Source organism: Vulpes lagopus, chromosome 24 (genome assembly GCF_018345385.1).
Source record: "Vulpes lagopus strain Blue_001 chromosome 24, ASM1834538v1, whole genome shotgun sequence".
In the NCBI taxonomy this organism is placed as follows: domain Eukaryota; kingdom Metazoa; phylum Chordata; class Mammalia; order Carnivora; family Canidae; genus Vulpes; species Vulpes lagopus.
In genome coordinates, this window is record NC_054847.1 from 2,871,749 (window position 1) to 2,897,971 (window position 26,223).

The 26,223-nt window shown below is 40.2% G+C and overlaps 1 protein-coding gene across 4 annotated transcripts in view; it reads left to right on the forward strand.

Annotated features, from left to right (window-relative positions):
* Window positions 1–9,033: 9,033 nt before the first annotated feature.
* IWS1 (interacts with SUPT6H, CTD assembly factor 1) overlaps window positions 9,034–26,223 on the forward strand; it is a 40,540-nt gene continuing 23,350 nt past the window's right edge. For 3 of the 4 annotated variants that reach the window (XM_041739683.1, XM_041739685.1, XM_041739687.1), the window contains exons 1-2: window positions 9,034–9,367; window positions 11,691–11,809. In XM_041739683.1, coding sequence (XP_041595617.1) covers window positions 9,334–9,367; window positions 11,691–11,809 — 153 coding nt within the window. In that variant the 5' untranslated portion in view covers window positions 9,034–9,333. The remainder of the gene's footprint in view (window positions 9,368–11,690; window positions 11,810–26,223) is intronic. The other variant, XM_041739684.1, reaches the window with a different exon arrangement.

Consider the following 26,223-nt stretch of genomic DNA (forward strand, 5'->3'; position numbering starts at 1 on the left):
AAAGACTTATTTATTTATTTATTTATTTATTTATTTATTTATTTATTTATTTGAGAGAAAGAGAGAGAGAGCATGTGAGTAGGGTGTCATGCAGAGGGACCAGAAAAGCTGACTCCTGGCTCAGCACAGAGTGGATGCAGAGCTTGATGCAGGTCTCCATCTCAGGATCTTGAGATCATGACCTGAGCCAAAATCAAGAGTTGGACACTTCACTGACTAAGCCACCCAGGCGCCCCTTTTTTCACTCTTGATAGTGATCCTTTGATGCACAGAAGGTTTTAGTTTGAAAGAATTCCAGTTCACCTATTTTTTCCTTTGTTACCTTTGCTTTTGGTGTCATATTCAAGAAACCATTGTTAAATACAACGTCATATAGATTTGCTTCTTTGTTTTTTTCTGAAAGTTTTATGGCTTTAGCTCTTACATTTAGGTCTCTGATCCTTTTTAAGTTAATTTTTGCCTATGGTGTATGATAAAGGGCCAGATTCGTTTTCTTTTTCTTTTTTTTTTGCAGGTGGATATTCATTTCTCAGCACCACTTACTAAAGAGACTGTTCTTTTCCCATTGAGTGGCCTTGGCACCTTTGTCAAAAATCTGTTAACCATAGATGTGAAGGTTTATTTCTGGACTCTCAATTCTATTCTGTTGGTCTGTATGTCTATCCTTAGGCTGCTGCTACACTGTTTTGATTAATGTCTTGTAGTAAATTAATGTTTTGTAGTAAATTTTGAATTAAGAGGAGTGAGTCCTCCAACTTTGTTCTTATTCATTATTTTGACTCTTCAGGAATTCCTTGAAATTCCAGCAAAATAAAAATGCCATTGGGATTTTGATAGGGATTGCACTAAATTTGCAAATTATCGTGGGTAGTATTACCCATCTTAACAATATTAAGTCTTCTGATCCATGAACATGAGATAGCTTTTAATTTATTTATATCTTCGGGGATCCCTGGGTGGCGCAGCGGTTTGGCGCCTGCCTTTGGCCCAGGGCGCGATCCTGGAGACCCGGGATCGAATCCCACATCGGGCTCCCGGTGCATGGAGCCTGCTTCTCCCTCTGCCTGTATCTCTGCCTCTCTCTCTCTCTCTGTGACTATCATAAATAAATAAAAATTTAAAAAAAAAAATTTATTTATATCTTCTTTAAGTGCTTTGGGCAATGTTTTATAGTTTTCAGTGCACGAGTTTTGCACTTCTTTGGTTAAATTTATTCCTAAGTACTTAATTCTTTTTAATGCTATTGTAAATGAGATTTTTTAAAAATTGTTTATTCATGATAGAGAGAGAGAGGTAGAGACACAGGCAGAGAGAGAAGCAGGCTCCCTGCAGGGAGCTCAACATGGGACTCAATCCTGGGACCCCGGGATCACTCCCTGAGCCAAAGGCAGATGCTCAACCACTAAGCCATCCAGGCATCCCTGTAAATGAGATTATTGTCTTAATTTTCATACAGATTGTTCATTATTGGTATACGTAAACAAAATTAATATTTGTGTGTTGATTTTGCCTCTGCAACTTTGCTATTCATAGCAGCATTATTCACAGTAGCCAAACGGTGGAAGCTATTCAAGTGTCCATTAACAGAAGAATGGATTTTGTTAAAATGTGGTATAGACATACAATGGAATATTACCTAGCTGCAAATAGAATGAGGTCCTAGCACATGCTGTAACACTGATGAACCCTGAGAATATGCTAAGTGAAATAAGTTAGTTACAAAAAGAAAAATATGATTCCACTTATATGGAATACTAGAATAACCACATTCACTGAGAAAGAAAGGTTACCAGGGCCTGTGGGAAGGGAAAATGGGGAATTATTTCTTAATAGATACAGAATTACTGTTTGGGGTGATGAAAATTTTTGGAAATAGATTGGGGTGATGGTTGCAGAACATTCTGAATGTTATTAATACCACTGAATTGTGCACTTGAAGATGGCTAAAAAGGCAAGTTTTAAGTTAGATGTATTTTGCCACAATTTTTTTAAATAATTATTTTTTTAAAAGATTTTATTTATTTATTTATTTATTTATTTATTTATTTATTTATTTATTTATGAGAACAAGAGAGCATGCACAAACGGGGGAGAGGGAAAGGGGGAAGGGGGAAGCAGATTCCCCCAATGAGCAGGGAGCATAATGTGGGGCTCAGTCCCAGGACCCTGGGACCTGAGCTCAAGGCAGATGCTTAACCAACCGAGCCACCCAGGCCCCCCTAAAAATAGCTGGAAAAAAGAAAGTTGTGCAAATCACTTGGTTGAACCATGTTTCCAGAGCTGAATTCCTTTCTGACACACTGGCAGCCTCTGCTTACACACTTCCAGTGATGTGGACCTCGCCACAAAAAAACCCAAGCCCCAAACCAAACCCAAACCAAACCAAAGACAAAGAATTCTTTTGAAACTTGAATCGTTATTCAGCCACACACATATTGAAGTGGGGCTTTGCTCGGGGCAAGGCATAGGTCCATGGTTTCCTTTTTTTTTTCTTTTTGAGATTTTATATATTTATTCATGAGAGACACACAGAGAGAGGCAAGACATAGGCAGAGGGAGAAGCAGGCTCCCAGTGGGGATCCCGATTTGGGACTTGATCCTAGGACCCTGGGGTCACGCCCTGAGCTGAAGGCAGACACTCAACCACTGAGCCACCCAGGCGACCCACATCTATGGTTTCTGTACAAGGTGAAACCACAGTGAATCCAAGAAGACGTCTTTGCTTTAATCATCTGCATGGAGATGAAGCCCAATCATAACAAACTGACCTGGGTAGCTTCCACACCATGGACAAGTGAAGAGGGGCACTTCTAGTTTTGAAATTGTGGGCTACCTAGTGGTGGGCTGTATCACTTGATGTGACATGACAGAATTAGACAGAATCAAACAGAAGTCATCATGTGGACCAAGAGTAAGGATTATGTGTCATGGCTTATTCCCATCCTCACCCTCAATCCCAAAACAGACAACTAGTATGTTTTCTATACTCTTTTTCAAAAATTTAAAACATAGTTATAAACAACAACAAATATATGTTATCCTCCCCTTGTCACAAAAGATGAGATACACTAACACTGTTCCGCATTTTGCATTTTTTCACTGAATCCAGCTTAGAAATCTTTTTGTATCAGTATACAAGTTTCCTCATATTTTGTTATAGGTATATAACATTGCATTGTACAAATGTATCATAATTTTGTGATCATTCCTATTTGGATATTTAGGTTATTTCCAATATTTTGTGAGTAGTGCTGCAATGAATAATTTTGTAGATATGTAATTTGTACATGGTCAAGCATATTTGTAGGATACATTTGCTGAAGTGAAGTTGGCCCATGTGCTGAGCCAAAGAGCATAAGCATTTGTAATTTTTATAGATATTTCCAAATTGTGTTCTGTAGAGGACTGTACCGATATACTCCCATAGCACCTTATGGAAGGGCCTTTTTCTCTATGGCCTCAACAGCATAATGTTACTGGATTTTCACAATCTGAGAAGTGAAAAATATCTTAATATTTTAATTTTTCATCTTATTTTAGGGTTAATATCTTTTCATGTATATTAGAGCCTTTAATATTTTCTCTTCTGTGAATTGTCATATTAGTTACCCACTTTTCTGTTATTAATCTTATTGATTTCTCCTGTAGTCTTTTAGGGAGATTAGCTCTTGGTCTCTGAGTTGAAGAAAAATTTCTTTTACTAATCATTTATATTTTGCCTGGGATAATGATGTGTTTTTTGTTTTTTGTTTTTTTTGCCATGCACACATTTAAATTTTTATTTCACTACTTTTTTAAAGTTTTTATTTTAATGTAGTCAAATGTTTCAGTTTTTTATGGCTTTTGGCTTTTCAATCTTTGTTGGAAAGTCTTCTCTCCCTATTTACTAAGGGATTATTAAGTTGGGTTTTTGGTACGCTGTTTTAGTTGTTCACATAAAGTTATTCTGTTTATAGTATTCTGTATTTTTTTCCCCACTTAATCAGGATATCCATGTGAGAGCTGAAGATCCACTTCAATTATAATTAATGGCCATGTGCTACGCCATGATACTGTTTAGTGATGTTGTTTAGTGATTAATTATCCACTATCAATAGCTTTCAAGTGAGTCACAGCTTTCAGTATTACAAGCAACTGGGTGAGACAAATCTTGCATGTGTCCCAGTGAGTTGTGAGGCTGGGATGTGTCAGACAGAGCTCAGGATGTACCTGTTGCATTCGGTTTTTTTCACTAGCAGAGCCCCCTAGTGGCTCAAGAGCAAGAAGGAGGGTCAGACTTAGGAGACCTGGCTTCTCTGAGACAGAATGATGAAACTAAGGGGCCTTCAAATCTTCTGATTCAACTCTCATTTGATGTACAGGGAAACTGAGACTCATAGGAGGCTGGTGGGCCTGTCCCAGCTCAGCAAGCACAAGAAGCCCAGAGCTTGGTCCAGAACCTAGGTCTCTGAGCCCCAGGTTGCAGCTCTGTCAGTGCCAGGCTGTTCCTTATATGGTATGACCTCTCACTCATGGACATGTTTGGCAAGGTACAGTGTCTCAAAAGTCTGGCAGAATGAACCTTGCATTCATTTAGGGAACTCAGTGTCTTCAGGTTATTGGGTAAGGGAAAAAGTGATTGGCTGCAAGCCCTTCCTCCCTGCATCTCTTCTCTGTCCCTAGTATCTTTTGTGGGAAAAACAGCCCCTTTTGGGTGCCTCTCCTCCACCATCAGCTTGGACTGACTGTGCTGGGCCTGGAGTGAGGCATGGGGATTGGAGAGATACCAGTCCTTAAAATGCAAGGCAGCTGAGACTCAGAAAGGCACATCTGTGCTGCTCTAGCATTTCTCTATTGGTGGCCCTAAGGGACAGCCACTTGGTGAAAAGGCTCTGGGGAAACTCTCCTGGACGTATATTTGCATTGACAAGCATACTGCTTTAACTAAGACTTTGTTTATTTAGTTCAAAAGGTGTTTCCTGTCTCACTAACTACCTTGTTGGCAAAACAAAACAAAACAAAACAAAAAACTAAAACAAAAAACTACCTTGTTGGCTTCCTGAGTACAAAAACTAGATCTGACAATTCTTTGCAGCCTTCTAGGTCTCAGCACATTGAGGTAAGTTCAGTTGGCTTCTGTCTTTTCATTCTTTAAACTATTGGGACAGTTTAGAAAATTTACATTAAATTCAAGAATCATCCTCTTGCAATTGCACTGTTTAGCCCAATCACTTTCATGGCTGTTGGTCTTATACCTCTGGTGAAATTACAAGCTCTTTATGGCAGGATTTGTACTGGGTTCCCATCCACTGAATTTCTTCCTGGACTTCTCCCTTATTCATCTTCGCTTATCTACACAGGTTATCATCTCACCCACACTCTTTAGAAGACAGATTTTTTTTAAATTTATTTTTTATTGGTGTTCAATTTGCCAACACATAGAATAACACCCAGTGCTCATCCCATCAAGTGCCCCCCTCAGTGCCCGTCACCCAGTCACCCCAACCCTCCGCCCCCTTCCCCTTCTACTACCCCTTGTTTGTTTCCCAGAGTTAGGAGTCTCTCATGTTCTGTCTCCCTTTCTGATATTTCCCACTCATTTTCTCTCCTGTCCCCTTTATTTCTTTTCACTATTTTTTATATTCCCCAAATGAATGAGAACATATAATGTTTGTCCTTCTCCGATTGACTTATTTCACTCCAGTTCCCTCCACGTTGAAGCAAATGGTGGGTATTTGTCATTTCTAATGGCTAAGGAATATTCCATTGTATACATAGACCACAGCTTCTTTATCCATTCATCTTTCGATGGACACCGAGGCTCCTTCCACAGTCTGGCTACTGTGGACATTGCTGCTATAAACATTGGGGTGCAGGTGTCCCAGCGTTTCATTGCATCTGAATCTTTGGGGTAAATCCCCAACAGTGCAATTGCTGGGTCGTACAGCAGGTCTATTTTTAACTCTTTGAGGAACCTCCACACAGTTTTCCAGAGTGGCTGCACCAGTTCACATTCCCACCAACAGTGCAGGAGGGTTCCCCTTTTCCACATCCTCTCCAACATTTGTGGTTTCCTGTCTTGGTAATTTTCCCCATTCTCACTGGTGTGAGGTGGGATCTATCTCATTGTAGTTTTGATTTGTATTTCCCTGATGGCCAGTGATGCGGAGCATTTTCTCATGGGCTTGTTGGCCATGTCTATGTCTTCCTCTGTGAGATTTCTCTTCATGTCTTTTGCCCATTTCATGATTGGATTGTTTGTTTCTTTGCTGTTGAGTTTAATAAGTTCTCTATAGATCTTGGATACTAGCCCTTTATCTGATACGTCATTTGCAAACATCTTCTCCCATTCTGTAGGTTTTCTTTTAGTTTTGTTGACTGTATCCTTTGCTGTGCAAAAGCTTCTTATCTTGATGAAGTCCCAATAGTTCATTTTTGCTTCTGTTTCTCTTGCCTTCATGGATGTATCTTGCAAGAAGTTACTGTGGCTGAGTTCAAAAAGGGTGTTGCCTGTGTTCTCCTCTAGGATTTTGATGGAATCTTGTCTCACATTTAGATCTTTCATCCATTTTGAGTTTATCTTTGTGTATGGTGCAAGAGAGCGGTCTAGTTTCATTCTTCTGCATGTGGATGTCCAATTTTCCCAGCACCGTTTATTGAAGAGACTGTCTTTCTTCCAATGGATAGTCTTTCCTCCTTTATCGAATATTAGTTGACCATAAAGGTGAGGGTCCACTTCTGGATTCTGGATTCTGTTCCATTGATCTATGTGTCTGTTTTTGTGCCAGTACCACACTGTCTTGATGACCACAGCTTTGTAGTACAACCTGAAATCTGGCATTGTGATGCCCCCAGCTATGGTTTTCTTTTTTAAAATTCCCCTGGCTATTCGGGGTCTTTTCTGATTCCACACAAATCTTAAGATAATTTGTTCCAACTCTCTGAAGAAAGTCCATGGTATTTTGATAGGGATTGCATTAAACGTGTAAATTTCCCTGGGTAGCATTGACATTTTCACAATATTAATTCTTCCAATCCATGAGCATGGAATATTTTTCCATCTCTTTGTAAGAAGACAGTTTTTTTTTTTTATAAAAGATTTTATTTATTCATGAGAGACACGGAGAGAGAAGCAGAGACACAGGCAGAGGGAGAAGTAGGCTCTCCTTGTAGGGAGCACAACGTGGGACTCAATCCCCGGACCCAGGATCACATCCTGAGCCGAAGGCGGACGTTCAACCGCTGGGCCACCCAGGTGTCCCTAGAAGACAGCTTAGATCCTGGGGTCTCCTCTATCAAATGAAGGGAAGTTAATATTTTAATTTTATACCTTTGGTTTCCAACACTATTAATTCCCTGTTATAATTCTTGTAACAGCCTGAGAAAATGTCATTCCCACAATAGGGGGCAGACTTAGATTTCAAAGCGGTTTCTATTACACAGGGGAAGGAATGAACTCTTTTACAAGAAAATAGGAATTTCTAGCGAGAAACCACCCCTCTCCCTTCCCATGCCCATTTCTGGAGCCTGGAACTAGGTTCTGCCAGCATATTCTGCCTGGCTAACAAAGGTCGCAGGGAATATTAAAGCAAGGATGTGTCTTGACTACTGGCACTCTGAGAACTTTCAGCAGTGATGGTATCAGAGAATCCACATCTCTCAAGCCCAAGGTAGGTAGGTGGTGGACTTTCAAGGGAACCAAATGAGGACTTCCAACAGGCTAGACATACCTAGAAATTCAGTCCATGCTTTGCTAACAAAAGGCCCAAAGTATGCAGGTGTACACACTCTGGGGAATCTTTGCTTATCTCTACTGGCCCTCCTCTAATCAAAAGGCAAGATCGTTCTCCAGTTTGTCTAAGACAGAAGCAAACACGTAAGGAAATGGATTTTAATTGGCCTGTAGTAGGGAGAGCACTGCAGATAGGAAGATCAGAGCATCCGCGCAGGTCGTTTTGCCTTAGATCTTCACAGGGAGGAAGGCGGGATGATTAATAGTTGGGACTGATTTGCAATCAGAAACTTCAGCCAGGCAAGGGAACAGAAAACGTTTATGTCTGCGTCTGGCTAGTTTCAGTGGGGAGGGCAGACTTCTGATCTCAGCCAATCGTTGGAGAAACAAAGAACAAGAAGCTGCAAAGTCTGAGGGGCCCCTAGGAGCAGGCTCAGGCAAAAAGGTCTTTGCTTGGCCTCCTCACTAGTTAACAGCAGGGTCATGACAAAGTGGAGAAGGAGCTTTAGCTAAGCCATAGACAGAAGGGTGGTTCTTTACTCAAAGCTCTTCAAAGATCACTGAGAGGTCAAGAGGCTTCCTAACCACTGCTGTTTAGGGAAGGCATACAGCTCTAGTAAAGTCTGACAATTCTTTCATCAGGGGCCCTTTGGAAGCAAAAACCCGTACTCCGAATTATTGACCAAATGGCTTCTTAAGTCATTATTATTTTTAAGTAGGCTCCATGCCCGGGCGTGGAGTCCAACGTGGGGCTTGAACTCACAACCCTGCCATCAAGATCTGAGCCGAAACAGTCCAACGCTTCACGGACTGAGCCACGCAAGGCGCCTCAAGTCGCTATTTATAAAAAGATTAAGAAGGAAGAAAAATGCCTTGAAAGGAGGCCCTTTCAATCAGGCCCGTTGGGAACGCAGCACGATTGCGGAGGCTTCAAACTACAAGTCCCAGGGAGCAGTGCGCCACCTCCTTCCCACAGTAAGGGCGGGAATCCAGCGCCTCCCTGCATGACCGGAACCACCGTTAACTTGCCGGATAATGAAGCTGTAATCGCAGCGCGTGTTCAGTTTTCCAGAAACATGACTCAGAGGATCGTCAAACAAGGCGCACGGGCAGAGAGCCGCTAAGGTAACATCGTCATCTCCGCGGACCACGGAAACGCCCGTACTCCCGCTCCTCCACACGACTGTGACTTACTGAAGCCCGAGCTCCCGCTCAATTTACCCAGGAGCCTCTTTTCCGGCCGCGCGGCGCGTCATTTCCGTTGCGTCTTCTCATTGGCCAGATGCTGGGGGACGGCGCCTGCGCGCTGCGTTCCTTTGAGGGCCGTGGGCAGACGCCATTTTGGCCCCAGAGGTGCTTCTGGGAAGTGGAGCGCCGGTGCCCACGCCAGCCGGCCTGCCAGGTACGGCCTCTTGTGTGGGGGCTTTTAGGTCGAAGCGTTTGCACCTGCACCTGCACCTGCACCTGCTGCTGCTGCTGTCCTAGTCTCCGCGCTCTGGAGGGCCTCTAGCGGAGCGGGAGCCTCTGGACATCGGGCCGCGCCGTCGGGGGTCACACCGCCAGCAAGGAGGTGACGGGGGCGGCGCGGGGCGCGGACACCCTCCGCCAAGAGCCCGCCTGCCATGGATTCGGAATATTACAGCGGCGACCAGTCAGGTGGGGCAGGGACGTGGGGGCCGGGGCCGGGGCCGGGGCTGGGGGCGGGGCAGCTGTTGGCCGGGGCTGGGGCGCTCGCCGTGGCGCGGCCGGGGAGGGGGCCCCCGGGGAACCTCCCCCTCCCCCTCCCCCTCCCCCTCCCCCCGCCCCGGCCGGGCCGGGCCCCTGCGCATCGTGGGGCGGGACCTCGGCGCGGGGAGTCTAGACGGCGGCCGCCCTCCGAGCCCGCCGGGGGCCGCTCCACCTGGGAGGCCGCTCCTCCGTGCTCAGCGCTTACGCGGTCCTTCCCGGGACCGCCGGCGTCTTGCGAGCATCCCAGGAGCGGCCCAGCGGGCGCGGTGCGGGATCTTCCCTGCGACTTCCCCGGCGCGCGGGGTCAGGGCGGCTTTGGTCTCTCCCGCAGCCGCAGTCCCTAGTCCAGGAAAGGCGGGACCCTGTGTGGGTTGTGTGAGTGTCTTCGAGGAAGGCGCGCGCCCTTGGCGCTCGCTGGGTCATTTTGTGCCTTTCTTTTCCCTCGAGGCACAAAATCCTTTTCCTCCGTGAAGTTTGGCCTTGTTTCCTGCTACTCGGTGAACACTGGACACCCCCTTCCTAGCGCTGCAGGGGGCTCCCGAGATACGGGACGTGCCCGGCGGGGCCTGCTGGGGAAGAGCCTTGGGCCTCCTTCCAGGTGCTGCCAGGGGTGCCTGCATGTCCGAATGTCGGTCTCCTTCCTGCCCGGGGCTCACTGCCACTCGCTCTGTGACAGCGAGCCGGGCTGACTTACAAAACGCTGCCGTTTTGCTAAAATGTTTGCCGGATGTTCTCAGAATGGCTTGTATTTCTTTCTGAGTTAATCATTATTATTTTTTTTAAATAAGTAATCATAGGTAATTACGTCTATGAGTTAAGTGCTAGAAGGCTTAGAAAAATAAGTTTCCTGACTTTTCGTTCTTTTAGCCGGTTTTTTTTTTTTTTTTTTTAATATTTACCTCCGTATTCTTAACTTAGGCACTTTCTTGTTGCATCATTTTTAGGCGTTCCGTAGTGATTCCCTATTGCGCTAGGGGAGGATTTTCGCCTCTTATGTGCCTTTTTCTCCCCCACACTCTCACTACTGCAGCAGATTATTTGTAACTTGTATCATATTCTTTACTTCTTAGCTCAGGAGAGTTGCTCGTTACTATGATAGTGATTTCATTCTTTTTTTTTTTTAATTTTTATTTATTTATGATAGTCACACACAGAGAGAGAGAGAGGCAGAGACACAGGCAGAGGGAGAAGCAGGCTCCATGCACCGGGAGCCCGACGTGGGATTCCATCCCGGGTCTCCAGGATCGCGCCCTGGGCCAAAAGCAGGCGCTAAACTGCTGCGCCACCCAGGGTTCCCCAATAGTGATTTCATTCTTAAACAGCTTTTCCGTCTTCTATAGTCAACTCCTTCGTTTAAAAAATTTTGTTCATTTATTATTTTTTAAATGTTTTCTTTATTTATTCATGAGAGACACAGAGAGGCAGAGATGTAGGCAGAGAGAGAAGCAGGGTCCTTGCAGGGAGCCCAATGCGGGACTCGATCCTGGGACCCCGGGACCATGCCCTGAGCTGAAGGCAGATGCCCAACCTCTGAGCCACCCAGGTGTCCCAAAATTTTGTGTGTTTTTATTAAACTTTTAACCAAGTCTTCCCATATCCTCCAACAGCCTAAATCCCTCTCACAATACAATTTTGCTTTATAATTTTAAATTACTGGTTGAAGGTAGGTAGCAAATCATTTTTGCCATTTTGTAATAGTACAGTATATGCTTTACCTCAAGGATTTTATACTATTTTTGTACTGTAGTTCCTTGTGCTCTTCATTCATAAACAGATATTTACTGTACTATACCAGGCAGTGTTCTGGGCTCCAGGGATTCAGCAGTGAACCAGAATCCTTGGTCTTTTGGCCCTTTCATTCAAGTGAGGAAAGACCCACATTAAACCAAATAACTTGGTAAGTTATGTAGTACATTAGAAGGTGGTAAGTAAGTGCTGTGGAGAGAATAGACATAAAGTTGAAATAGTTAAAGAGTACACTGTTATTTAGAGGTTGTTGACTTGGTCCTTAGTGATGTTTCTTAAGCTTCACATTTCTTTATGACGTATTTTTTGCTGCCACAATACGTGTTCTGATTGTTGGTATTTATATAAGCATTACACTGTTGTCTTATCCACAACATTAGCATCATTAGTCATGCTTCATCAGTGGTAACCTTTGCTCATACATTATTCTTGATTCATTGTGTTCATTTCGGTTGTAGATGTCATCCATCTTACACCTTAAGTGGGTTTTTGTTTTATTTTTAAGCAGATGATGGTGGCGCTACCCCAGTACAGGATGAACGGGATTCAGGGTCAGACGTTGAGGATGATGTAAATGAGCAGCACTCTGGATCAGACACTGGAAGTGTAGAACGTCATTCAGAGGTATTGGCTAAACAACATCTTTGGGGAGGCTTTTCCCTTGCATTTTGTGAGACATGTTTTACTTAGGAGTTGTAGAGATCCTGTCACATGGTGTAGGCTTCCAACCCTGGGAGTAAAGGATTTTTTTTTTTTTTTTTTTTTAAGATTGTATTTACTTACTCATGAGAGGAACAGAGAGAGAGAGGCAGAGACATAGGCAGAAGGATCAAGCCCAGTGCAGGACTCCATCCCAGGAACCCGGGATCACTCCCCAGCCAAAGGCAGATGGTCAACTACTGATCCGTCCAAGTGCCCCGGGAGTAAAGGATTTTAAGTTAATAGAGAACTGCTTTAAAAATAAACAGAGATAGTCTGGTTTCATAGAAAATCACAGGGAAAGAATTTCTGATTGGGTCCTTCTTCAGATAGTAGGCAGTTTTCAGATGTGCATATTGATTCAGAAAATAGGCCGGGCCCTTTGTTTGATATTTGAGTGGCCTCCCCATTCCCAGAAGGATGTTTGCAAGCTGAAGAAATATCAATTGAAATAGAAAGTTATGAGGGTTATCACCTATCAGAATTCTTATCAGGATTTAAAACTAATTTGCTTCCCTGGTTACACAGTTTATACTACACATTGTTAACAAAATAAAATTGGGACCTTTTTCAATAAGTCAGCTATACATTTTTGGTAAACACAAACTGAAACCCATAGGGATGATAAAGTGACCGGATTTTCTTTTAAGAAGTTCATGTGTCACATGTTTTGCTTAGTTACACAGGAACAGAAAATTATCCCGTTTAAAGTAGGAGATACAATGACTAGAGGTTGTATTATTGATTCTGTCCTTTGACATGTCATTATTTAGGTCGCCAACAAATATTTATTGCACACCTGCTATGTGTCAGGTTCTTTTGAACTATCTGGGACTAAATGAGACTTCACTATACCAAAATGCTTCTCTTGGATTTATTTTTCAGTAAAGGGGAAAAAGACATTAATCAGTATTCATTTTTTTAAAAAATTGTGTAGTTTGTTAGGAGGTGATAAGTGCTGTGGAGAAAGAAGAAAGTTAAAAAGGATGAAGGGTACCAGAATAGAGGGCAAGTTTTGTTGTTAAATAGGGAGTGACATGTAACCTTTATTAAGAAAGTGGCTTTCAATCAAGGCATGAAGATATGTAAAAGAATAACCATGTGGCTATATAGAGGAACACAAACACACACACTCCAGGCGAAGACCCTAAGGTGTGGGTGTGCTTGATGTCTTCAGGGAGCCAGTGCAGCAAGAGGGGAGGCTAAATGGACTGGGGGAAAGGCTTATCTTCTAGTTATTTTGATGTCACTCAGTTTTTTCTATGTTTGTAAGTATTTAGACTAAATTCTAGTAATGTATTATTCAACAGGTAAAAATTACTTGCTAATGTAACCATTTTGACAGTTTATTTAGTGTGTAGGGCTTTATTAAAGTTTTGGCTTTGGAAAATAGCATAAAAAGATTGACTCTAGGCTTCATGTGTCAGTTGTAAATGTAATGTAGCCTTAATTTTAAGCATCTTCAACTACTTTTTTGTAATGAAGTAGATTCTAAATAAATGTGCATGCTAAAAATTTGGAAACGATTAAAAGCTTAAAGAACATTAAAATCAACATAACTGCTATCACAGAAATGACTTTTTATTTTTTTTTTTAGAAATGACTTAACTTTATATTATGCATTTTTACTTTCTCATGTATGTTACCTTTTAAGTTACTTGAGATTTTACTGTATATATTTTGTATCTATATAGTATTTTTTAAATCTATTCACTTAAGGTTATACCTAAGAATTTCCCTATGTTATTAAAGATTTTCACTAAGCATAATTTTAAGGCTTACACACTATTTCATAAAATGGATGTACCATCAATTGTTTGACACTATCCTAATTGTTAACCTTTAGAGTGCCTAGGTATTAAAAATAAAATCTGCTGTGAACATATTTTTGTAGATAATTCCTTCCAGGAGGGTTATCTGATTTTTTTGAATTACTAGTGTGTAATTCAGTTTGAGAATGCCAATTTTACCGTTAGTAAGTGTTGCTCTGCATTAATGCTCTTTTGGCTATCTAAAATGGCTTCTCAAGAGAAATTTTGTATTTTCCCATGAAAAATATTTCCTAGAAGGTAAGGTAATGGGATGTTAAAAGACTATGGTTGGTTGTATTAAATTGAATAGTACTGATGACAGGCCTAAAACCTAAGAAATGAATAACAATTTGACACTTAAATTTGACAATTTAAGTCTGGTGGCTTAAAACAAAAGAGATTTATTATCTTATAGTTCTGGAGATCAGAAGTCTAAAATGGATCTCACTGGGTTGAAATCATTCTATTAACCAGGGCCATGTTCCTTCTGTAAGGGAGAATCCATTTCCTTGCCTTCTCCAGCTCTGTAGATCACTTGGATTCATTAGCCCGTGATTCCTTTGCCATCAAAACCAGCACCATAGCATCTTCAAATCTCTCTAACCTCTGCAGTCACATCTCCATCTCTTACTCTGACCTTCCCACCTCCCTCTTATAAGGACCCTTGTAGTTATTTGGGCCTACTCAGTTAATCCAGTATGGTCTTTTTATCTCAGGTTTCTTAATTGCATGTGCACAGTCCCTTTTGCATGTAAAGTAGCACTCACAAGTTCTGGGGATTAGGATGTAGACATCTTTTAGAGAGGCATTATTTTGCCTCCGACAGGATGGTATTCAAAACATAGTTCTCCAATAATGATACTGAGAAAAATATTTCTCCCATTTGCATTTTAGAGTTTAGGCTGGTTTCTAAAAAAATTCATTTCACTTAGAGTATTCATTCTGCGTGTATTTGTTTAGATCTCTAAGGAAAGTTTTGAAAAAACTTAAATAAAAATATGAAAGAATACTAAAAGTTAAGTAATGGTGCTTTCCTGGCCCATATTAGAGCCTGAGACAAAAGAAAAAATCAGTAATACTTACCCTATTTTTAAAATCTTGGTATTTTGTTCATTACAGATTTTTCTACATCATCTGATCTCGAAGATTATCACTTGTCTCTCTTTTTTAAAGATTTTATTTATTTGTGAGAGACACAGAAAGAGGGAGGCAGAGACACAGGCAAAGGGCAGAGGAAGAAGCAAGACTCCCATGCAGGGAGCCCGATGTGGGACTTGATCATAGGACCCCGGGATCACACCCTGAGACAAAGGCAGATGCTCCACTGCTGAGCCACCCAGGCTCAGCCACCCACTTGCCTTTTTTTAAAAACCACTTTATTGAGATAAACTTACATATCATATAATTCACCCATACAAAATATGAGTTCAGTAGTCTTTAGTATATTCACAGTAGTGCACCTGTCACCATAGTGAATTTTAGAACACTTGCATCACTTCAAAAAGAAACCCTTTACTGTTACCTGCTTCACCTCCCCTGTAGCCCCCATTCCTTCCCTGTCCTAGACATTCTGAATGAGTGGAATTATATAATATGTGGTCTTTTGTGACTGGTTCTTTCACTTAATATTTTCAAGGCATATCCATTGTAAACCATGTATGTTGGATATATGTATATACCATACCCATATATGTTGTGGCATGTATCAGTACTTTTTTTTTGTGGTAATACTCCATTATGTGGATAAACCACATTTGTTTATCCATTTGTTGTTCGATGGACATTTACATTTTTACCTTTTGGCTATTATAAGAAATGCTCCCATAAACATTTACATAGAAGTTTTGTGTGGACATAATGTTATTTCTGTTGGGTATGTTCCTAGAAGTGGAATTACTGGGTCTTACAGTAACTTTATTCTTATTTATTTGAGGAACTCTTAGGCTGTTTTAGTGACTGTACCATTTCACATTCCTACCAGTAATGTATGAAGGTTCTGATGTTTCTGTATTTTTGCCAACTCTCGTTATTACCTCCTTGATTATAGACATCTTAGTTGGTTATGCAGTAGTTTCTTGTTATGTTTCTTTTTTTTTAAAGAATTTTTAAATTTATTTTTTCATGAGAGACCCAGAGAGAGAGGGGGGCAGAGACACAGGCAGAGGGAGAAGCAGGCTCCATGCAGGGAGCCTGATGTGGGACTTGTTCCCGGGTCCCTAGGACCATGCCCTGGGCTGAAGGTGGCACTAAACCACTGAGCCACCCAGGCTGCCCCCCTTGTTACGGTTTTGATTTACATTTCCCTGATGAGTAATGATGTTCAGTATATTTATGTGGGTATTGGCCATTTGTGTAACTTCTTGGTGAAATGTCCATTCAGATCCCTTGTTCATTTTTTTTTTTTTTAAGATTTTATTTATTTATTCATGAGAGACACACAGAGAGAGTCAGGGACACAGGCAGAGGGAGAAGCAGGCTCCACGCAGGGAGCCCCATGTGGGAGTCAATCCCGAGACTCCAGGATCACACCCTGGGCTGAAGGCAGGCGCTAAACGCTGAGCCACCCAGGGATCCCCCTTGTTCATTTTTTAATTGGGTAATTTGTCTTATTGAGTTGTAAGAGTTCTTTAAATAGTACGTATACAAGTCTCTTATCAGATGACTGATGTGCAAATATTTTTTCCTATTACGTGGGTTATCTTTTCACTGTGGTGTGCTTTGACACTCAAACGTTTCTAATTTTAATGAAGTTCAGTTTATGTTTTTTTTTTCCTTTTGTTTGTGCTTTTTGTGGCATGTCTAAGAATTCTTTGCCAAATCCAAGGACATGAAGATTTACCCCCCTGTGTTTTATTTTAAGCATTTTATAATTTTAGCTCTTATATTTAGATGTTTGGTTGATTTTTTTTTTTTTTAATTTACTTATTAGAGATAGCAAGAGAGAACATGAGCTGGGAGTGGGGAGGGAGGGAAGAAGAGCTCCCTGATGAGCAGGGAGCTTGATGGCGGTTCAGTCCTAGGTAGGACCCTAGAATCATGACCAGAGCCGAAAGCAGACACTTAATCGACTTAACCACCCAGGAGCCCCTAGCGTATAGATATTTGGTTCATTTTGAGTCAATTTTTGTATATACTGTGAGGTAAGGGTCCAGTTCTGTTCTTTATATGTGGATATCTAGTTATCTCAGCACTATTTGTTGAAAGAGATTGTTCTTTCCTCATTGGATGGTCTTGGCCCCTTGTCAAAAATCACTTGGCCATGGATGTAACAGTTTGTATCTTTGGTTCTAATTCATTCGTATCTGTGTTTATTTTTTTTTTTATTTTTTATTTATGATAGTCGAGAGAGAGAGAGAGAGAGAGAGAGGCAGAGACACAGGCAGAGGGAGAAGCAGGCTCCATGCACTGGGAGCCCGATGTGGGATTCGATCCCGGGTCTCCAGGATCGTGCCCTGGGCCAAAGGCAGGCACCAAACCGCTGCGCCACCCAGGGATCCCCTCGTATCTGTGTTTGTACTTAACCAGTGCCATAGTACCTTGAATAAGTTTTGCTGTCAAGGAATGCAAGTGCTACTTTGTCCTTTTCTGATACTGTTGTCTCTTCTGGGTTCCTTGCAATTGCGTATGTATTATGCGTATGCAATTGCTTATGTATTTTAGATTCAGCTTGACATTGCGAAGCTACTGATGCATGAATATAGGGTGTTCATTTATTTGGGTCTTCAGTTTCTTTCAACATTGCACTGTAATTTTCAGTGTACAAGTACTGCATTTAAAAAAATTTATTCCTAAGTTTGTTTTTCTCAATGCTTAGTGAGTAGAATTGTTTTATTAATTTCATGTCAGATTGTTACCACTTTTCCTATTCTAACTGATTGCATTGTGGTCGGAGAACATGCTTTGTACAATATCTATCCTTTTAAATTTATTGAGGTTTGTTTTGTGGCCTAGTATATGGTCTGTTCTGGAGAATGTTTCATGTGCACTTGAGAAGAATGTATAATCTATCTTTGAATCCACAGTGTGTCTGTCTCCTGTAGTCAACATATAGTTGGATATATATTTTTTAATCTTGTTTTTTGTCTCTTTTGGGGTGGGGAGGGGCAGAGGGAGAGGGAGAGAGAATCTTAAGCCGACTTGATGCCCAGCGTGGAGCCAAATGCATGGCTCAATCTCACAACCCTGAGATCATGACTTGAGCTGAAATCAAGAGTCAGATGCTTAACTAACTGAGCACCCAGGTGTTCCTCCAGTTTCTGTCTCTTGATTGACTTAATCCATTCACAATCTAATGTTTTTTGATAGAGGTAATAGCCTGCCATTTTACTGTTCTCTATATAGTCTTATGTCTTTTTTAAAACACATTATCTCACCTATTTATCCTTTTTTTTTATTTTGATGAGTATGTTTAAGTTCTACAATAGTGATTTCATTGCAAGATAGTGTCATCAACTACAGTCACCATATTCTATGTTAGATCCCCAGATCATATTCACCTTAGAGCTGAAAGTTTGTATCCTTTTACCTAATACCTTTTATCCTTTTACCTCCCCATTCCACCTGCTCCCGAACCTTTGAGAACTATTCCCCTGTCTCTCTGAGTTTGACCTTTTGTTTTTTAATTTTTATTTACAATTTCACATACAAGGATACCATGCAGTGTTTATCTTTCTCTAACTTCACTTAGCAAAATGCCTTCAAGGTCCACCCATGTTGTCACAAATGGCAGGATTGTGGCCAAATATCCCATTGTGTATATATATTCATATCACGTTTTATCTGTTCATTTGTTAATGAATGTTTAGGTTGTACCCATAATTTGACTCATGAATAATATGGCAGTAAATGTGGTAGGGCAGATACCTGTTTAATATCTTGTTTTCATTTTCTTTATACATATATGCCCAGAAGTGAGATTGCTGGATCATGTGATGGTTCTATTTTAAATTTTTTGAGTAACCATCATACTATTTTCCATTCCATAGCACCAAATTTATATTCCCATCAGCATTGCCTATACTTTTTTTCTCCATATCCTTGCCAGGACTTGTTATGTCTTGTCCTTCTATGACACTCATTATACTAGGTGTGAAGTGACATATCTTTGTGGTTTTAATGTGCATTTCCTTGATGATGAGTAATGTTGAACATCTTTTCATGTACCTGTTAACCATTTGTATGTCGTTTTTAAAATATATATATCTTTTTTTTTTTTTAAAGATTTTATTTATTCATGAGAGACACAGAGAGAGGGAGAGAGGCAGAGACACAGGCAGAGGGAGAAGCAGGCTCTGTGCAGGGAGCCCGACGTGGGGCTCGATCCTGGGTCTCCAGGATCAGGCCCTGGGCCGAAGGCTGCGCTAAACCGCTGAGCCACCTGGGCTGCCCCCCAAAAATATATCTATTTACTTCTTCTGCCTATTTTTTAATGGACTGGGTACTCTTTGCTGTTGAGTTGTGTAATTCTTTGTATGTATCAGATACATATTTTGTTTGTTTGTTTTTAAGTAGACTCTGTGCCCAACATGGGGCTTGAATTCACAGCCCCACAAGAGTCACTTCACCTACTCAGGCAGCCAGGCATCCCTTACACACATCTTTTGCGCTTATTTAAGTTGAAATTTGTGTGTGTTGTAAGATAGGGAGGGTCCATTTTTCCTCCTTTACGTGTGGCTATCCAGTTTTCCCAACACCGTTTATTAAAGAGACTTTCCTTATCTATTATATCTTGGTGTCTTTGTCATATATTAATTAGTCATATATATGTGGGTTTATTGCTGGGCTCTCCATTCTGTTCTGCTAATCTGCGTGTCTGTTTTTATACCCAAACCATACTGTTTTGATTACTGTAACTTTGTAATTTGAAATGAAGGAGTGTGACATCTCCAGCTTTGTTCTTTCTCAAGATTTTTTGGCTGTTTGGGTTCTTTTGTGGTTCCTTACAAATTTGAGGATTGATTGCTCTATTTCTGTGAAAACCATCTTGGCAGTTTTGACAGAGATTGCATTGAGTCTGTAGATTGCTTTGGGTAGTATGGACAGTTCCTCAAATCCGTGAACGCAGAGTATCTTTCCATTTTGTCTTCAGTTTCTTTCATCAGTGTCTTATGGTTCTCAGTGTACAGCTCTTTACCTCTTTGGTTAAATTTATTCCTAGGTATTTTATTTTTTTGATGTGTAATTAATGAGATTTTTTTCTCTGTTTGAGGTTTTTGTTGTAGTGTATAAAATGCTACAGGTTTTTGTATATTGATTTTGTATCTATTTATTTTTGTCACTTGTTGTGGCTAGGACTTCCACCACTGTTGAATAAAAGTGTTGAGAATGGGCATCCTTGTGTTCCTGATTGTAGGGGAAAAGTTTTGAGCTCTCCATGTTGCCTAGGATGTCAACAGGTGGGTTTGTCATATATGGCTTTAATAGGCTGAAATACATTCCCTCTTTACCAGTTTGGTGAGAGTTTTTATCATAAATGGGTGTTGGATTTTGTCAGATGCTTTTTCTGCATCTGTTGAGATGATCATATGATTTTTAGCCTTCATTTTGTTAACGTTTTGTAGTGTGTTGGTTGATTTGTTGAACTATCCTTGCATTACTGGAATAAATACCATTTGGTCATGGTGTACTGTTGAATTTGGTTTACTTATGTTTTGTTCAGAATTTTTGCACCGGTGTTCCTCAGAGGTGTTGGCCAGTAATTTTCTTTTCCTGTAGTATCTGTTTGGTTTTGTTATCAGGGTAATGCTGGCCTCATAAAATGGGTTTGGAAGTGTTCTTTCAGCTTCCTCTTCTACTTTTTAGAAGAATTTGAGAAGAATTGGTATTAAATTCTTCTTTAAATGTTTGATAGAATTCAACTATGACTAACGTCTTTTTGACGAAGTTCCTTAAAGGGATGTAAACATTAGTGGAATTTTCATCGAATGTCATTTGTTCTTTGTAGAGCACTTTGAAAACTCTGAATCTTCACATACCTCTTGTGGTCCAGCAGGTATTGAAAAGGGGAAAGTTTTTTAAAAAATCTTTTTCAGTAGTTATAACCAAAACCACAATTTTTAATAAAGCAATTTCAATACAAATGTGACCTGGTTATAATGGGTTACCAGTTTTAATTTTTGTTGTTTTACTTGAGTTTTTTCTTGGACAGCATGAAATTATATTTGTGGTTTATGGTCAGCTGGTTTCTGTTCCATGGAAAATAATATTGAAGGAGATGTGTATTTTAAAATTCAGAAGTCTGAGATTTCACCTGTGTAGAAAAGTAGAAGAGAAACTCAACAAAAAAAAAACAGTATGGGGGACTATTAGCGTATAGGTTGTTTGGAAATGAAGCTTCGCAGCTTCGCTTCTCACTGTTTTCTAAGCAAAGCATAGTGGGCCTACATCCATCTACTGTTAAAGTTGGGGACAGCCCCATTAGCCCAGCCTCATTTTGAATTGGGTAAAGATGCCAGTCTGCTCTTGCTTGGCTCTTTCCACAGAGAGCTTGTGCTACATAAAGAAAGCATTTCTATGGGGAGTACACGAGAACAGCTAGCATATTCATTCTGGCTATTGCTGTCCTTGTTTACCTTATTTCTTACCAATTTTTTAAATTCCATCTACTCTTTTTGTTAGGTTGCAGACTTTGTCATTGTGTCTGCCATATTGAGGAGAAAAACATTTTGTGTTGCTTCTTTCCTGATAAGCATTGTCTTACGGAGTTTCTCTTTCATTTTGGTGATTTTAAGTATCTTGTATACTGAAGGTAAAATATATTTTTAAAAAAATGGTCTCTGATCTTAAGGTCATTGTATTATGAAGAGAAACTCGTTTCAGTGAGGTAGAGATACAAGATGCTATGGGGGTGTGAAGGATGGAATGGCTAACCAGCTCAGCCTTTTCAGGTGATGTGTTTGAATTGAGTCTTGAAGGGTGAGTGTTTTGTAATTAATTAATGATAAGATATTTTGTTATGAATGGCTAATAGCATTTTATAGTGCTACTTTTCATACATTTGATCCTCAAAACATCCCTCTAAGGCATAGGTACTATCCCTAACTCCATGAGATTGAGAACCCTGAGGCTTTGAGAAGTTAAGAAAATTTTCCTTCATGACATAGTAGAAGGTGACTGAGCTAGGGTTTGGACCTCAGATTTTTCTGATTCTAGAGTCTGTGTTTTTAACTGATAGTTGTGTTGCACACAATCCATTCTATCTAGAGAGGAAAATGGAAGAGGCTTCAGGAAGAGGCTCTTTTTGCCTGTTTTTGAGATATGAGAAGGACAAGATGGGAGAAAGATACTTAAGACAAAAAAGGCTTTGTAAAGCCATGGAGGTAACGGATTAGTAATTCTGTGTGTCTACAGAACTTTAACACACAGTTAGAATCATTGGATTAGATGTCAAAAAGCAGATTCTTTGACCTTTTCTTCAGACTTACTGGACTAATATCTGGAACTTTTTCACCAAAGCTCCCCAAATGATTCTTATGCATACTAAAGTTTGGTAATTGCTGGTGCAGTGTGCAGGGTTGATTTTGGAGAGAGAGCACAGAAATGAATCTGGAGAGGTAGGCAGGAGTAGGAGTTTGCTTCATCGTTATGAACTCTTAAGCTTTTTCTACTACTTTTTCTTTTACTACTACTCATCAGGAATGCTTTTGTTTTTGACTATCTAATTCTAAGGTCAGCCAGCTTTTGACAAAGGACTTTTGTAAATAGCTTTCATTTTATTACCTGTATCCTTGCTGTAAAATTGAGGTTTCTCAGAATCCACTCCAGGAGCTACACTGGTTTAACAGCATTGTGTATAACAGCATTGTGTACTACTTTTGCTGCTGGATTTCTTAGATTCATTCATTCATTCTTTTTCTTATTTTTTTTTAATTTTATTTATTTATTTGACAGAGAGAACGAGTAAGCAGAGCAGCAGGGAGACGGGGAAGGAGAAGCAGGCTCCCTGCTGAGCAGAGAGCTTGAGTGGGGCTTGATCCTAGGACCCTGGGATTACAACCCTAGCAGAAGGCTTAACCAACCAGGTATCCCCAGTTAGAGTCTTTCATATGCTAGTAAAGGTGATATGTATTCCAAGATGAAGATTTCAAATACATCTTCTGGAACTAAGGTCCAGTGAAACATGTGTTGGAAAATCTGTAAAAATTTCCTCATGGCATTTAACTGTGTGACCTGGTGTTGAACGTTTTACCAATTTATGATGGTAGGTCAGTATGCAAATTTAACAGTTTTGTTTGACTCTTCTAATAAAGAAGAAATAAGTATCTTGAGTTTGGTTATTTACAGTGATTTCTACTTGACATTTATCGTTTTGAAATTTATAAATTCATATTTGCTTTATGGCAGTTTTATTATTTACTTTGTAATTTTTTTTTTTAATTTTTATTTATGTATTATAGTCACAGAGAGAGAGAGAGGGGCAGAGACACAGGCAGAGGGAGAAGCAGGCTCCACGCACCGGGAGCCCGATGTGGGATTCGATCCCGGGTCTCCAGGATCGCACCCTGGGCCAAAGGCAGGCGCCAAACCACTGCGCCACCCAGGGATCCCCATTACTTTGTAATTTTTAAATGTTAATCATCTCTGTGTGGGATCCCTGGGTGGCGCAGCGGTTTAGCGCCTGCCTTTGGCCCAGGGCGCGATCCTGGAGACCCGGGATCGAATCCCACATCGGGCTCCCGGTGCGTGGAGCCTGCTTCTCCCTCTGCCTGTGTCTCTGCCCCTCTCTCTCTCTCTCTCTGTGACTATCATAAATAAATAAAAGTTAAAAAAAAAAAATCATCTCTGTGCATGTGTATTGTGGCCCTGGTCCATATGGAGTGTGGTTACTCTTTGTATGCTGAGATAAATGACCAGATATCATTCATCATGGGTAACCAGTATTAATTGTATCTACAATGTGAATGATTGTAAGAGAGAGGTGTGAGGCGTTATAGACACTTTTAAAGCTTCTGAGAAACCTCAGAGTGGTCAGTTTCTCTGACAGTTAACAATTGGAATTTTTTAAATTAGTAAGAACATGACATTTAAATAAATGGCAGTTTGTATAGTGGATTTATTATACTCATACTGACATTTTAAAAAACTATTGTTTTTGATCCTTTGAGTTTATGATTTAACTAATTGTTGAAACCAGTTTAAAATTTTTGAATATTGTTTTAATAACTTTTAAGCGTAACTATGTAATTTCTACTATACTCTTTTCCTAAATCTTGTGATGTCATTGCCTAAGTGCATTCTCCAACTTGAGTCTGTTGACTAGCACCTTTCTTACTGCAGTGATTTCTCACCTTTTTGTCTTGACCATATCACATACAGTGAATAGAGTCCCAGTTTTTATGAAACTCCTCAAAAATTGATGAGAATTCCTGAGTTTCACAATCATTACCATGTATATAATATACTTGTCATGGTTGCTTGTTTTGTTTGTTTATTTTTAAAGATTTTTTATTTATTTGAAAGAGAACAGGATTGGGGGAGTGCACAGAGGGAGAGTGAGAAGCAGACTTCTTACTGAGCAGGAAGCCTGATGTGATGGGATCATGAACCTGAGCTGAAGGTTAGACGCTTAACTGACTGAGCCACCAGGTGCCCCATGGTTGCTTGTTTTAGAATGTATACACTATGTGTCTGGAAATCCAAGGTAGAGTGTAGCAGATAAGTTTTGGATGACTGACTAGTTCATGGTATCTCTTCCTCTCTGGCAGTGGCTCCTAGTGCTACATCCCTGCTCTGGCTGTAACCCAGTGAGTACTCAGTCATGACATCTAATATTGCTGTGGCTAATTAGATCATCTGTCCCGGGGATTTGAAATTTAGATCTTAGACACAGAAATTTAGCAGGGTTAGAGTGTGTCATGATATTTGATAGTGCTCTAGGAGAGAGGTCGTTGAGTTCCCTTTTCTAAACTCTCTGAGCTGCCTTTGTTCCTACCCTGAGTCTTCAGTCCTTCATTCCACTTTGATTCTGGGAATATTGTTCTTTTTTCTGAAGATAGCCAGCAATGGTTTCTGTTCTTTGCAGCGAAAGTAAGTTGAGTCCCACATGAACATGCTGTTAGAATTATGTCACGGGTATGTTGTGGAAGGCATTCCAAAAGCCAGTTAAAATTTTCCCTTTTCCCTCCTGCTTTAGTTTCCTCTGCTGGTGCCTATATGTTCCACCTTCCCTCCTCAATAATCTTGTTAATTTTTTAAACTGTTATCACAAACTAGTTGCAAATACCTGCTACCTACATACTTTTACAGCTCGGTCTCATATAGATGACTTCCTGTAGGCTTTGAAAATAACATGTATACCTTCATGATAGTGCATATTACCTTGTTGTTATGATATTTGGCTGGCTCATTAGAAAACAGCTTCTTAGGATAAGGCCCTGAGACATGTTCAGCCTTGACTCCTAGCACTTGCACACAGCTTGTTGAGGTAATTATTCCTCAGTTTAAATTATAGTTGGCCTTTGAACAACATGAGTTTGAACTGCACAGGCTCACTTAATATGTGGATTTTTTCAATAAATATGGTACAGTGCCGTAAATGTATTTTCCTTATGATTTTCCTAATAGCACTTTTCTCTAGCTTATTTTATTGTAAGAGTAAGTATATAATATGCATAACATACAAAATATGTGTTAATTGACACTTTTTATTATTGGTAAGGCTACCAGTCAAGAGTAGGCTAATCAGTAAAGTTTTTGGGAAGTGAGGGATCAGTGCCCCTAAAGTCCCCTGCTCTATGTTGTTCGAGGATTGACTGTATTCCTACTTAATTCCTTTATTATAACAATGTATATGTATTCAGATCCATTCTGTGCTCTAAAGATACTTCAATGAAGAAAACAGGCTAAAAATGCCTGCCTTCATATAGGGCTTATATTCTAAATATTTATATATTCATAATTAAAGATCTTTAAAGACATAAAGATAGTTTTTCATGTAAACATTTAGCATTATGTGAAGTATTGTACTGTAGGACAAGACTCTATAGTACTTGTCCTAATATGACATTTAATAGATAAATGCCAGTTTTAGTGGGATAATAAGATACTCACTGAGAAAGAATCCAGTGCTCTGCTGAATGCTCAGTGTTGAAGAAAGAAAAATGCCTTTGGGAAATTTGAAGTTTATGACTTTAGAAAGTTTCCTGAACATGTTTTATTTGAATAAATATGTCTAGCAGTAACTGTTTTCTGTGGAATATTGTGCTGTCACGGTGATAATAAAATATAGAGGGAAAAAAACCTCAAACTTTGGCTTTGAAGCTTTTCTAATGTTTTACATTCCATGCACAACATACTTCTTTAATGAGTTGGAGACAAGTTAAAGTATGGGTTTTGGGAAGACATTTTTATGCCATTTATCTTGTCACTGGATTTTCTTGTCAGTTATTTCGTAGCATGCTGCTGGGCATAAATATGATTAAAAATTCTTTTCTCCTTGAAAATTGATCTGTGGTAATTTCAGGTAATGTCAGTCATATATTCTGAAAAGGAATATTTGGCTCAGAACATTTTTTAATGGGGAAAAGTCCC